Genomic DNA, 14,532 nt, shown 5'->3' with positions numbered 1-14,532 from the left:
GAAAATCTTCCCTCTGTGGAATTACTAGGTTTCAGGCAGCCATTCGTGCCAATGACAATTATTCCCATGATGCTTCCTAGGTTCGCTTGGCGTGGGATGCGAGTTATTTATGATGTCGGCATCGAACATAAACTCATCGGGAAGTACAGTAGGTACGACTGAAAACGAAAATGTATAAAATGTATAAAGGTTTCACTGTGAAAAGATCGCTAGGAAATTTTTCACTCTTTAGGATTTGTCGCAAAAAATATATGAAAATATAACGTTTCACTTCTGTACTACCCAATGACTTCGATTTCACAAAGTACCAGGTCACCAAGAAATATCTCTGGATGTACGAGTAAGAATGACGTATTTTTAGAAATAGTATTGAATTGTCGTTACAGTGCGCGCTTGGAAATTTATATGGATGTTTACTGGCGGAAGAGGAAACTGACCCAAGTAATTCGTGACGCGCTGAAGAAGAGCAAAACGAAAGGACGCCCAATGAGGACCTACGGACTTTAATGGAGCCTCGGCATAAGATGCGAGAATGGACGAGCTAGCTCGAGAAGAGGTTGAGGATCAGTAGCTAGAGGAAGTGGGGGCGTTTGGGATGCTCCAGACTTCCGGTTAGGGTCGTATGGAGGGGAAGAACGTAACCACGGAAAGCACCTGGCTTCTGAATGTGACGTCTGCTGCCCCCGAGGACTCCGAAAACTTTTTCCGAGGTTTTCCCGGCAACAATTCACCATTCACCACGACTCAGGTGAATATTAGCGTTATGGGAAAAGAGAACATGAGTATCCACAGGGAAATTGATTTAAACGAGGAAAATGGAAAAATCAATGATCGCTTCTACCTGGGAAATAGGTACATAAAATTCTAATCCTTACTAAGACCTACATAGATTATTCGAATGAGCTTTCAAAGTTTTGCCAAAAGAATTATACCGATTTCCCAAGAGAAGGGGCGCTAGGGATTTACTGAAAGCTTCAGGATATTCGATATCTGTCACAGGCTATAGTGATCGCCCTGGTCTTGGGAAGCATCATCGTCGGCACTGCCATTGGGAACATCTTGGTCTGCGTTGCAGTATGTCTGGTGAGGAAGCTCAGAAGACCCTGCAACTATCTTCTGGTTAGTCTTGCCGTGAGTGACCTTTGCGTGGCCCTTTTGGTTATGCCCATGGCGCTTCTGTACGAGATACTTGGCACCTGGTCCTTTGGACCCATTATGTGCGACCTTTGGGTCAGCTTCGACGTCCTCAGCTGCGCCGCCAGTATACTCAATCTCTGCATGATCTCGGTGGATCGGTAAGTTCACTGACAGCTTTCATTAGCATTCTCACCGTGTTCTCGTAATTTTTCATTTGACATTTTACAACATTGACCTTTCCATTATATCCCATGAGAATTAACTTCATTGATATTTAACCCGAAGTTGATAATATTTCCTTACGTCTTAACGTTGAAATTCTATATCACCCTGTACATTTTTTTGTATAAAAAGTACATAGTGCTTATATAGTATATACAATATTAACGAGCTCTAGGATAAATTCCAATATTCACCTAGACTCGTAAACACGAGAGGAAGTGTACTGTTAAACAAACCCAAATAGGACAAAAAATAGAAGCTAATCATAAATTTTTCAACTTTGTGAAAAAAAGATAGTTATAACCAACGTGATAATTCTTTTTGCAATTTCGGAGTTATCGTTATCGGATTTGCCACCCACTATAGGATTACGAGGATCAACGTGGCAATTTTCCATCACCCGATAAACTACCTAACCTTGTCTAACCGTAGCCAAATTTTACGACTTCTAGCCCCTAAGAAATCCAACTGCTCGTCTAAGTTATAATGGAAAAGAATATTTAATCGAATCTATTTTTTTCTGTATCCTCAAGATATTACGCCATCACGAAGCCACTGGAATACGGAGTGAAAAGGACGCCGCGTCGTATGATAATCTGCGTGAGTCTCGTGTGGCTGGGTGCAGCTTGCATAAGTTTACCGCCCGTTTTGATTCTCGGAAATGAGCACACTTACTCGAAGAATGGTTCATCGCACTGTGTAGTCTGTCAGAATTTTGCTTATCAGATATACGCAACCCTGGGAAGCTTCTACATACCATTGATAGTGATGATCGAGGTGACTAAAATTTTAATAAAAAAAAAAAGTTCATTTCTAATATCACCTTAACTATATGAAGTTTGACCTAATTACAGGATATTTGCATTTATAATTTCAGGTGTACTACAAAATTTTCTGTGCTGCACGTAAAATCGTCCTTGAGGAAAGAAGAGCTCAGAGTCATCTGGAAGCTCACTGCTACTTGGATATCGAACCACCGCAAGTACCGCAGCATCCGGCATCTATACTAAACCGCCAATTAATTCCGGACGTCCAAACGACACAGGGAAGTCCTCCGGTGAAGCAGCACAGAAGCTCAAGCGCTTCTACCACGGTAAGAAGAAAAGACCTTTTGTCATACATATACTTTCTTTGTCTCTTCTTATTCCTTCAACCCCTGTAATATCTTCGAAACAGATACCACCAGACCCTTGTCTGGTATCATACTATTTTCTTCTTATTGATCCATGATAACAGTACGCTATTGTCCTTTTTATATTTTTTTACCATACTCGATATATTTTTTTTAACTTTCCTCCTTCAAATTTTTCCTTTATTTTGTTATCTACAGAAATATTATTTTCTCTTCAGCACACCTTGAGGAGCGTCTCTCGGACGGCCATTATTCCTGGCAATGTTACCAGGGTGTTACGTCGTGTTTTCAGGGTAGGTGCTCATGCTGAAAACTGTTTAATTGATCTGTCCGTGTAAAGGGTTAGTTGCTTGATTGCTGAAAAAGGTCCTGAGAAAGGATCCGCGTGCTTTCGGGATCGTTTGAGTGTCAACAGGCTCTCGTTAAGACCCCGTTCACACGAGCGAGACGGTAGAACAGATTAAGAAATTTTAAGTTTTCAAAGTTGGCGACACACGAGAAACAAGACGAATCCACAGTGTATACATATATGCATAAGGGGATTAATGATTTTACCACCGAACGTTAGCAGCGTGGGAATCGCGTATGTCGGACGGGTTATCAGAAAATATGATAAATCACTCGTGCCCCGTGAGCATTAATTATCCATCAATAAGAAAAAAAAAACGCCGGCCCTCCCTGAGGTCCCTGATATACAGTAGAAAGGCGAGGAATGAGGCGAGGCAGGGCCGATCGACGATGTAAATTTCGGAATACCCTGCAGATCGATAATACACGGAGTCACTTCGGACTCGTTTGTTTCTCCTTTGTGACGTCACTTCCGCGCCAGGGGTCGGTAAACAGAGAAATTAATGTCATAACATTTTAATTAAAAACTGCCCGCAGTCGTTTTCACATCTTCCCACCGGAAGTACGGGGGACCGTAATAATAGGTATACTCTTTCCTTTTCTTTTTTTTTTCATTTACCTTTTTTTCCATCGCCTTTCAATTATTCACTTCGTTTACCTTATTCATCCATTTTCTCCGTTCCTTACACCACCTCAGACTCTAACTTCTCGTCATCCTCCTTCTTGCTCGTTCCATCCTATCTCTTAGCATCATCCTACATCGTAGCACGCTTCGAGAAACTCGATGTACGTACGTATACGCCGTTTTGTTTTTCTTGTCTTTTCCTTCTCTTTTTTTTCTCTCTTCGTTCCCGTCGATTAGATATCATCCACGTATAACGGCACCGTTAACGCGATACCAGTAGCTTCAATAATACCGAAGAATCCAAACGTCACCGTATACCCATCGCAATACTCAGCAATAGAAAACGGGCTGTGTGGCCCGTAAATGGGAAATTCGATGATATCGAAGATCATTTCTATTCTCGAACACGAGGCTTACAGGATTTATTCAAGGTCCTAGGAACCCGCTTTAAGGAGCAAGGACGTAGATTCCCCCGAGTAGAATCTGCTGGGGGTAGGAGTGCTGTGGCTGCAGCTTTACGATTGTTTTACGCTTTACAGAGCCGTTAAAGCCTGGGATTATAAAGCGTTCTCTCTCTCTCTCTCTCCCTCTCTCGCTAACCCCGTCCCCATCTTCTCTTTCGCTCTCCTCTTAACCCAGCGTACCCTTAAAATCACCAGATATGCCTTACGTAATGTATATGTATATTATACCTAATACTATTAGTCTTTGCTTTTTCACTCGCTTGCTTATGCGTTCACGTGCACGTCTCATACATCTACCTTCTGTCTTGCTCTACTTATCTCAGCATCCAGCTGCCGGTACCAAGGTACTACCAAAACATCGAACATGAGTGACACCGAAATTTCGTTTTGTTTGAGCAATAAAGTGCCGATGTATTTTACCAGACGCTGAGAAACCTATATGATACTATTCACGATTAGCCACCGTAACGACTTTCTCGCTTATGCTGAACAAATTTCCTATTGATGCTGTATGATATATTGTAACTTCATATAGGTATAGTTTGACACCGACTGCTGGGAAAGCTTGATTTCCGTTTAGATACAAATTTTATGAAATAACTTCCGACGAGCTTTCACTTCCGGTTGATATATTTACTTGATACAGCTTTATCCGTTTACATTAAGTTACTGTAGGGCCTTTATGTAGTATATATGAGAAGAACGACAGACATCCTGCATAATGAGTCTGACCAACAGCAAGATGAAATTGTCCGGCTGAATTTTAATCAGCTGTTAAATGACTCGATCGAGTAGGCGACCGATGGTTTAAAACGACTAGGTATGTTTTATGTGTGAAATATTTTTTTTTTTTTTTAATTTATATATTTTTAGTACGTACGACGACACGTAGACTGTCAACGGAATGAAAGGTGATGCAAGAGGCTGCTTTTATTCACCAGCTGCATCATTCAGTTGCATTAATGGCTTTTATGTACGTATATGACGTCACGACGCTGAGGCTGCAAAGAAACGTCACTCTTATTAAAGCACCGAAAGGCGTCGAATGAGTTTTCAATAAACTCCGCGAAACCTGATTAATTACACTGGCTGAGCATCAGCTCGCGCTAACGTACCGGCTGTGCGAGAAATTAATTAGCGCTTTAAAGCAACGTGATTATATACTATTGTACTGTACCTGATTATATACATATATGTATATAAAAATATAACATGAAAGCGACGAATTATTTCCAAATTAGTACAGCTAGGCTAATTTAATTCCCGTTTGTTCTTCCATTTCTCCCTTGTCGATGATCGCCTATCAATTAATTATTGAATGCCTTTCGACGAATTTAATTCGTCATGAAAAATTAAGCTTTTTGTATTATTGGGCAATATCAAATGGTGAAATTAAAAAAAATTTATTATCGTTCCATGGGACACTATTGACCCATATACAAATTAGATAATTTGCATCGTTATTTTTATTCGAAATTTTGCAACTCTCATTGAGCCCATTTAATTAATACGCTAATTAATTAACTCAGCAAATCTATTCTTGGGTACATCGTCGTTGGCCAGGTCATTCGTGCAGTGCACTAGGGAAAATTTTACGGTATCGGGTTACCACCTGAGAGATTGGCCCACCTATTTCGTTCCTATGCTAAAACCATATTCAGGTGGTGCGTTTGGGCTGAATAACCCAGTATATTAGCATTTGGTATAATTTACAGCTTCTTTGTCATTTGCTAATTATATCAGTTAATGTGTATAGTTAGGTGGGTTTGAGGAGCTGATTTCTATGCTGGCTACAAATTAGTATAGAATTTTTTTTTAACGTCGCTTCTATGAATTTAGGTCAGTGGTTATAACTAACTTTGCTGAAAAAGTTTTGATTTAATTTATTCGCCACCCTGTTGGCAGCTATTAGAACCGCATTACGACCGCAGATTGTCCACGCATGAAAATCGCACGTAACATCAGCCCAGCTGTCACACGCAGCGGCAGGGAACGACAGATCGCACGCGAGGCTTTCGGTAACACTATACGCCTTATACCACGTAACCACATATAGGGAAACGCAGATGAGAATAATTTAGTAGCTACCGTGAAATACAGTAAAACACATTACCAAGTTTCTCTCAATACTAATAAAAATTAATAAAAAAAAGAATAAAAATAAGATAAAAAATAACCATACGATTTACATGGTAATTATCACTCTGTGTAAAAGATAAGTTTTATTCGATCCGTTCTATCTTTTTTTTTATTGACGCTTTTTTTCATTACGGACCAGAAATTGATGCACGCCCACCTTAAGCTTCGTTGATTTATATGTGGAATGATAAATTTTTATCATCGCAGGGAAAAGGCACGGCTTGTGGTGTTGGGTTTTTATTTAATTAAAATATAATTAGTTATATATGTGTTTATCTGCCAATGCGTCATGTAGGCTGTAGAGACTCTTGACTGTTTAATATAATATTTATTAATGTAAACTTGAACACGTGTTACCTTAAAATCGCGAGTGAGGTTTAGTTGTTTTGGAAAGTTAACTTTACGATATATGGGAAAATCTTGTAATTTCTAAAAAATTACATAAACCAACGTGGCTTTACTTCCCTCGGAGAATCTTACTGAATTGCGATCGCACCCTAATGCGTGTATCGCGAATTACTTCGCTACGGAGTTAACGGAATGGGGATCGAGATCGAGGGAGAAATTGCGATCGCACCCTAATGCTTGTATCGTGAACTACTTCGCTATGGCTTTAACGGGATAGAGATTTGATTGCAGTTACGTGATTAAAAAATTCATGAAAATTTTTATGAAAATATACGCAGATTTAACGTGGATTTATGATCCTGGGACATAATGCGATTTGGAGAAATAATAAATTTATCAAATTTTCCATGAGATTGGATCTGAAAATAATAACGTGAATTCTAGGGAATCAAGTGTTCATATGAAATTTATAGAGTTTGTTGCAAGTACTGTACGCACTTGAATTCTTGAGATCATAAAAACGAATGGTTGACATTTATATACACCGAGAATTCTTACTGAATTTTTCTTTTACATAGCGGACGGACATATGTATTATGTAATGTCGAATCGAATACATGAATGGACGTAGATACGTATGTAGTTCTCGATACATTAAAGCCGAACAAATTTCAAGCTTTTAAATGTCACCATACATAACATTGATACGATCGGTCAGTGAATTATCAAATAATTTTTCTTCAAATTACCTGTTCATACTTTACACCCATTATATAATTTAATACCTTGTAGCCAGGTTGCCTTTGTGTATTACAAAAAGTCAATGACGAAGTCCCAGGAAAACCACCCGAAAAAAAAAAACTTTTGTGTATAATATTTATTAAATATTACTGAAAGCGTTTTCCATTGCCCCTTGGGTGAGTATTAAAGCTTTGAACGAGAAGCACAATCTAATTAAATTACCACCCATCGAGTCACAATAGAGTTTAGAAGGCTGATAAATTCAAGAGTTTTATAGAACGTCGGTACCACGGAAGAAAGTTACTATTAGATACAAAAAAAAAGGCGAGTAAACTTTTCGGGAAAAAAAAGAAGCATAATTTATTAATAAAACTACAAATAGCCTTCGAGCGTCTCAATAACGTTGATTCTCTACGGGGTAAAAGAAAAAGATGTAATTCTCAACTACAATAATGGCGTCTAGCTGTAATAAATCAGACATTCTCCGTAACGCGTAATGCAAAGGTATCCCAGAACATTAGGTCGAAAATAAGGAAAAGATAAATTATTCGTCTCGTTCGTCTCAAGTGAAAGGGTCGGAGTACCACCAACCAGGCCGCTGACATTTCTTGCACAGTTACATCCCAGGCAGCAGGATATACCATTAACAATTACCAAGGGTCCGAGGACATTACTCACCCTCAGGCATTCAGCCGAGTTCAAGGGTTGAAAACAGGACTATGATAGAATGAAGGTTTCCTCGATCCCTCAATGACCTCCCTTGCTGGCTAAGCTGATCACGATAATTTTCATGCGCTTTTGAATCGAGTGCTCGACACCTCGTGCGATCACGTTTCCCCTCTCGATTACCTCAAAAGTGGATTTTTACTGCATGCGTATTATTCCTCTCAGTATTCTACGATAACTCGTGGTAGCTACTCACGAAGTTCTCTTTTACCTGATCCACATTCCACCCTCGTCGAACGATCCATTCCGGATCGTAACGCAGATTAATCCAGGGATAAGTTACAACCGATAGAAGTAAAGCATTTCCATCTGGTTTCATCTGGAATTCTCCCAGTGGAATTGTTCTAGGGACGAAGTTGAGAACCCTCGATCACTCAAAGACGTAGCTAGATACACCATCGTACAGAAGAACCATATGCTATTCTCCCATGGTGGCGTAGCAAAGCATTCGAGAATCGATCAGCTGCTGTGTTTAAAATTGCTCCATGACGTAGGGTGACGCATTCACCACTTTTTGCCAATTCCATCTGGAAAGGGTCGTGTCACCCCACGTATCCAGCTTTTAATCAAGGCCACTAAACCGAGGGTTAGAATCCGTGGTGCTCCTTGGATGATTTTAAATTCGTACCAAAAAGGCTGAGCTATCCGACCCTCGCTTTTGTTGTTTGCAGGACGATTAGATAGAAGGAAATAAAAAGATTATGCAGGACCATCTCATGCGTTGTTTGTACTCTGGTCTTAAATTAAAGTCAGTTTGTTTTTTCTCTTTAGCTATTTGCTACGATATTAAGTGTTTGTCCGTGTATATAATATATATAGACCCTATAAAGCTATTTCATTCAGACAAGGGACAGTTTCCTGTTTATCTCCAAAAATAAATGTCTTATCGAATCCCTGAGGGAACGAAATTGTATAACGATAAAAAATGTTCGGTTAAAATTATACAGAGGGATGCTTTTTGAATTTGAGGGGATTGAAATCTTACAGTAAAAACGTACAACTTTCTGGGACTAACAAAAGCAATTAAATGCTATGGTCTCCCCTTTGAGACATTAGCTCCCTCCCCATTTGAATTAAATCCAGTAATCAGTCGTAGGAAAGCCGAAATACAATCCAAGTGAATAAACCAGGAAACAGGTCCTGCATAAAACATCGTCATCTTATCAGTCAGCAATAAGATCAGAGAAAACAGATTCCAACTTAACGATTTTAGTAAGTGTCGACTATATCGACGACTCAATTACAAAGGAAAATCCTTTGAATTCTTCACTAATGGACACTGGGCGATCTGTTCCCCTTTAGCTGTTTAACGAGACAAATTCTCTTCTTTCCAGTCTCCGTTAGAAATGGCAATAAACCGAATTGACGAGAAGCATAATACAACGAACGTGGCACCTGGGACTATATACCGGTAAATGGCGTTGAGGGTATTTTTACATACATGTCCTTACTATAAGAATATGGTACGGATATCCATGTTTACATAAACGAGCCGGAAGAACGAAAAGTTAGCAATGAAAGGTAGAAATTGACCGGATTTTGTAAAAGCATTATTCTCTCATCCGTAGCTTATCTTCCGGTCTGTTGTTAGTTTTGCGGGAACCGCATGGCACTTTGGCGCCGCTGTCACTTAGTTAAAGCTTAGGTAAATCGAATGCTTCGACGAGCCAAGGTAAACCTGAATAAGAGAGAATGAGAAGCATATATAATTTTAAGGAAAGGTCAGTACAGAGAGAGAGAGAGAGAGAGAGAGAGAGAGAGAGAGAGAGAGAGAGAGAGAAGGTTACTGTACATACGAAAAAGTGAGTGTCTAAAGAAAACGTATTTCTTGCGGCGAGATTTCACCTTTTAAAAGAGACTGTTGACTTCTGCGTGAAAAGAAACAGTGATGGGCTTCTTCGTGGCAGGACGGAAGTCAGTCAGGAAGGGAACTATCGATCGATCGGTAGTAAAGAAAGGGAACGGGATCAGAAGCTACAAGAAATAAAACCCTGTGGAAGCTTTCGGACCGTCTTACGACCCTCTTCATATACGTGTATATATATGTACGGTACATCGTATAGAAAAGCAGAACTTACTCCCTCAAAAATATTAGCTTTCAAAAAGGTCGCTTCTACCTTGCAAAAGCTCTGTGTACTCGAGTGTGCGAGTGAAGGTCCTGCCTGGAAAAACTTGAAGAAAAACAGTCCCTGTCGACCTGGGTGTTAGGGAACGGATCACGGATGGACGTAGGAACCAAAGGGAAAAAAGGAATGCGTTACGTTAGCGTACCTAGTCCTATGTTCGGGTTTGGTGATAAAAAATTGAAGGAATTCGAAAAAATATGGCAAATACTCCGTTATTCAAGATTACACATAAAAACCCATTCGGATTTATACGAAACCAAAGATACCAAGATTTTTCTACCTAGATTCTGTCACTAGGCTGCTTTACTCAAATATCCTTTAAGGGTTGGGTCAGTTACTTTTGGTCATTATGATCGATTCTTGAGTCGATTCAACTAACGACTATTCGTCCTTTGATCATAGGCTAACTTGCTATCTGTAATGAAACCTTGTACCGATCGACCCTGATAACATCAGACCTTCTTCCTTAGAGATGATTTGCAGACTTAGGCAAGATCTAATTTTGGAAATGGATATACCACTTGTAGTTTTCGCTCTTTGACGGAAAGTGTGTAAAGTAAGGAAATCATAACACCAGATCCCCATTATGATGGACTGCACCGTGTATTGTTTCCTGAATAGATTCGCTGGTACTTGAAAGCTTTGAGGGTCTGAGCTTTTGAGCTTTAGTAATGTCTCAGAAATAAATAGAGAGAGAGAGAGAGAGAGAGAGAGAGAGAGAGAGAGAGAGAGGACTCTCTTATGGAACTATGGATAAGAGAATTATCTTAATTTTGATCCAGGATGTCTAATTTCATTTGGTTAAGCTACGGAGATTGGGTTTTACTAAATTAGTAGCTTATACATCAATCTTGCGATCCAAGAGGGTTTGCTTTGTTCGTTGACCCTGCGGAGGTCTCCCGTTTCCTTACGGCAGTCCACTATCTTCTTATCTAGCCTCTAACCTCAATTGAATCTAGGAAATAAGTTCTAGCTTAGATACGATTGGCCACTCAGTATTTGGTAGGTCTGCTTTCACCTAGTTTTATCCAATGTTGATATATCCTAGGCTGATTTCATAGAAAATCTCTAATTTAGAGCGGAAGCCATTCCGTAATAGTTTCCGCGCCCCGATGGCGCCACTGTCGATTCTATAAACATGCCATCAAGATGCGATTCAGACAGGTCAAACAAAAATTCTACGAAGGGTAAATATGTCTAAAAGCTCAAACAACATTTGAACCTTAGAATTCTAATTCTAATTATATTCATTCATATTCATATATGGTAGTACATATGACTTTACGCGATTCGTCGATAAATTCTGACAGGAAACAATGGATCTGAGAAATTATAATTATATTAATTATAGTTAATTATATTTAGAAATTATAATAATCCTGCGAAACTCTTTCGCATTGTTGTGTTACAGTGCAGCAGTCACGCGGTCAGGTGTTTCGCAGGTGGGCCGAGAAGGAGTAACGAGTCCCAGTGTCCAATGTTACAGAAAGTCGAGAAGCCGCTGTCCTCGACGTTGACCACGGGGACTACCGCCAAGTCAACCATCATACGAAACCATCTGAACAGCACATGCAGCGTGACGAATTCGCCGCATCAGAAGAAGCTCAGATTTCAATTGGCTAAGGAGAGAAAGGCCAGCACTACCCTGGGTATCATCATGAGCGCATTCGTCATCTGCTGGCTGCCATTTTTCGTCCTGGCCCTGGTCAGGCCCTTCCTCAGGGATCAAAAGGATATACCCGCTTCCTTGTCCAGCTTCTTCCTCTGGCTAGGATACTGTAACAGTCTGCTCAATCCCATCATCTATGCCACTCTCAATAGGGACTTTCGCAAGCCCTTTCGAGAAATTCTCTGCTTCAGATGCGGAAATCTAAATCATATGATGCGCGAGGAATTTTACCAGAGCCAGTATGGAGATCCGGTCAATAATTATGTAATCAGGGCTGGTGATAACGAGAGTGGCGGTCGGTTAGAGAGCCACGGAGTGGAGTCCATTGACGTCGCCTCCAATCCTGCCAACGAGAGCTTTCTATGATCCATGTGGTCCACCCTTCAGGTGACCGACCTTAAGAACGATCTGGATGAGAACCACGTGGACTGAGACTTCCGCCGGGGACAGAACGTTTCCATATCACAATGGAATCTGCGTCTCATTTTTTAATCGTTATCGCGGTCAAATAATTGATCCTACCTGTGGTCCTGGAGTCTATGATTTTATCTTGGTTCATCGAGGTCAAGGATCAACCGGATCAAGTCTACCGATTTTTTAAATACTTTTGAAAATCATCGACTGCTCGTTGACTAATATTTTTTTCTTGTATCAATAATTTATACGTTACTCAACAACACGGAGAAAGTGATTAGGACTCTGTATAATGAGTCTTTCTAATCAGACGTGGAAGTCTGCTCCGAGCATTCAATCGATACAGAATGCGCAAGGTACACTGAATCCAAGCTGAGTTCAAGCGGCAGATAATCCATAGTCACAGAGAGGAAGCTCGAATTATACGTAGAAGAAACTATTGCGTTATCGAGTGCAACTGCGTGGACCGGAAATTGTGTCGATACTGAAGCACAAACACCGGAAACGTGTGAAAAATGGTAGCTCCTCTATGAGGAACAAGAAGGCAGCTTGTCATTTAGGAGATGGATGAAGAAGGAATGGTCAGGAGGATACTTTACCGGAGGATGGCGATTTGAGTGATTAATGAAAAGAGCATGATTCAAAAAATGATAAGAACAAGAAATAAGGGACCAGGGGAGAAAAATAGGTGATGCCAAAAAAAATGATGTTACGAACGCGGGGAAGGGAAAAAAAATTACACGTGGCGGGAGGAATCTAAAAGTAATCGATTTTCTTGGTTTCATAAAATTTCGAATTTTCCCGACAATCAAAAATGCGTCTCGTCGTTCCTATCAGGTTCGCCATTCTTTTCTGACTTTTCCGAATAATGGAGGCTCGAATTACTCGAAGTACGTTCGGGGAAATTTCCCTCTGCTAATGGAAATTTCTTTAAGTACGTACCTACGTCAAGAGTTCTCTTTTGCAACGTTACGTCATTCGACAACTAGCTGGGACTCTCTTTTCGAAATGGCACCAGTGAAGTTCTCGTGGCAATGCTAATATTCGCTTGAAGACAGTTTGATGCCTACTTCGTGGCTTCTTGTGAGAATACAGATGGGTCGAGTTGGTGAAACGTGTGCTTGAAACTATTTTCAGTCAAGTGGAGTGTAATTACGGTTACGTAATACCTACGTTGGAATTTCATCTACAGAAAGTTTTTTTTGCCATTATCAAGACATGGAAAAGTGAAAACTCGTCATTGGATTTGACATGTAGGATTTCGTGATTGTGTCGAATAATAATGGTGAATCTAAAGAAGACAATGTCATCATGAGTGCGTGATATTTTCGTTGGACTTTTCTAAATAAAATTGGAATTGCCTATATTGAAATTTCTGCGAAAAGTTGTGTCGCGAATAATATTGCCAGTGGAAACAAACATATGAAGTGAGTGCGTTAATTTCGATTTTAAATTTTACGTGACCATTTATCGAAAACGACACGTCGAGTATACTAAAAATAAATGAACTAAAAAAGACTACGGAAGTAACGAAATCGACAAAGATACCAAATTTTGGGACATTAATGAGATTATGGTCATGGGTACTATTTATGAGAGAAAAGTACATTCTGACTGTTGCGAAATCTTGTGACAATTTTGTCAACTGAAAGGTATTACGTTTTTTTTTTGGAAAAAGTTTCGAAGTCTGTTAAAACTTTCCAAGGGCAGTTTCGCGTTGATATTTATATATATGTACTGTGCAATATACATTTTTAGTTGAGCAACGATAACGTATCGCTCTTATTTTTTAATTTTGCGCTATAAACAAGGTATTTATAATTAATTTCCGTATGAACAAACGGTTCCTTTTTTTAAATATATTTATGTCACTTTAGTATTAGGTAGTGCCTTAAAGATCTAAGCGCGTACCTATTACCAATGATGATACAAAAAAAAATTAGTTCAAGTTCTGTTTTTTCATTCAAAATTTGGCAAGCTCTCTATACCTCCCAATGAAATGGGCCAGATCTCATAAATACCAAACGACGTCAATCTCGTTTTCAAATGATAAATCGTTCCAGGTGATTAAACAAAACTCGGATGATTTCGAAAACTGTTTAAATGGCCGACATTCAAGACATACAGTGATGTCTAGAATGCCGTGCCATTTTTAATTATTTATGCAATAACTAAGCAAATCATACGAAAAAAAATTTTCGCACAAAACTTTTCGCGTTATCATTTCCACGAATAGCGGAACAACCGACAAAAAAAATCGTCGTTATGATAGACCACGAGAAGATGTCGGTAAATTTTGAGTAGCTAGCAAAAAAAAAAACAGAGAATTCGAAAATTCAATCCGACAAGAATTTCGTAAATTTCATAAATTTCATTAAAGACGATCTACATAATAGAAGCGTGTAATTTCTAACATTTAGGATTAACGCCATAAACGTGCA

General features: G+C 39.5%; 1 protein-coding gene across 4 annotated transcripts in view; it reads left to right on the top strand.

Moving 5' to 3' along the window:
- The window catches only part of LOC107263176 (5-hydroxytryptamine receptor 1), a 31,759-nt gene extending 17,361 nt beyond the window's left edge, over positions 1–14,398 (top strand). For all 4 annotated transcript variants that reach the window (XM_015730102.2, XM_015730101.2, XM_025080560.1 and 1 more), the window contains exons 3-8: positions 387–748; positions 1,000–1,295; positions 1,893–2,136; positions 2,237–2,452; positions 2,710–2,784; positions 11,420–14,398. In XM_015730102.2, the coding sequence (XP_015585588.1) occupies positions 623–748; positions 1,000–1,295; positions 1,893–2,136; positions 2,237–2,452; positions 2,710–2,784; positions 11,420–12,043 (1,581 nt within the window). In that variant the 5' untranslated portion in view covers positions 387–622 and the 3' untranslated portion in view covers positions 12,044–14,398. The remainder of the gene's footprint in view (positions 1–386; positions 749–999; positions 1,296–1,892; positions 2,137–2,236; positions 2,453–2,709; positions 2,785–11,419) is intronic.
- The last annotated feature ends 134 nt before the right edge of the window (positions 14,399–14,532 follow it).

The sequence above is a fragment of the Cephus cinctus genome, unplaced genomic scaffold, assembly GCF_000341935.2.
Source record: "Cephus cinctus unplaced genomic scaffold, Ccin1 Ccin1_scaffold0132, whole genome shotgun sequence".
Lineage (NCBI taxonomy): Eukaryota > Metazoa > Arthropoda > Insecta > Hymenoptera > Cephidae > Cephus > Cephus cinctus.
This window is presented reverse-complemented; position numbering and strand designations above follow the sequence as displayed.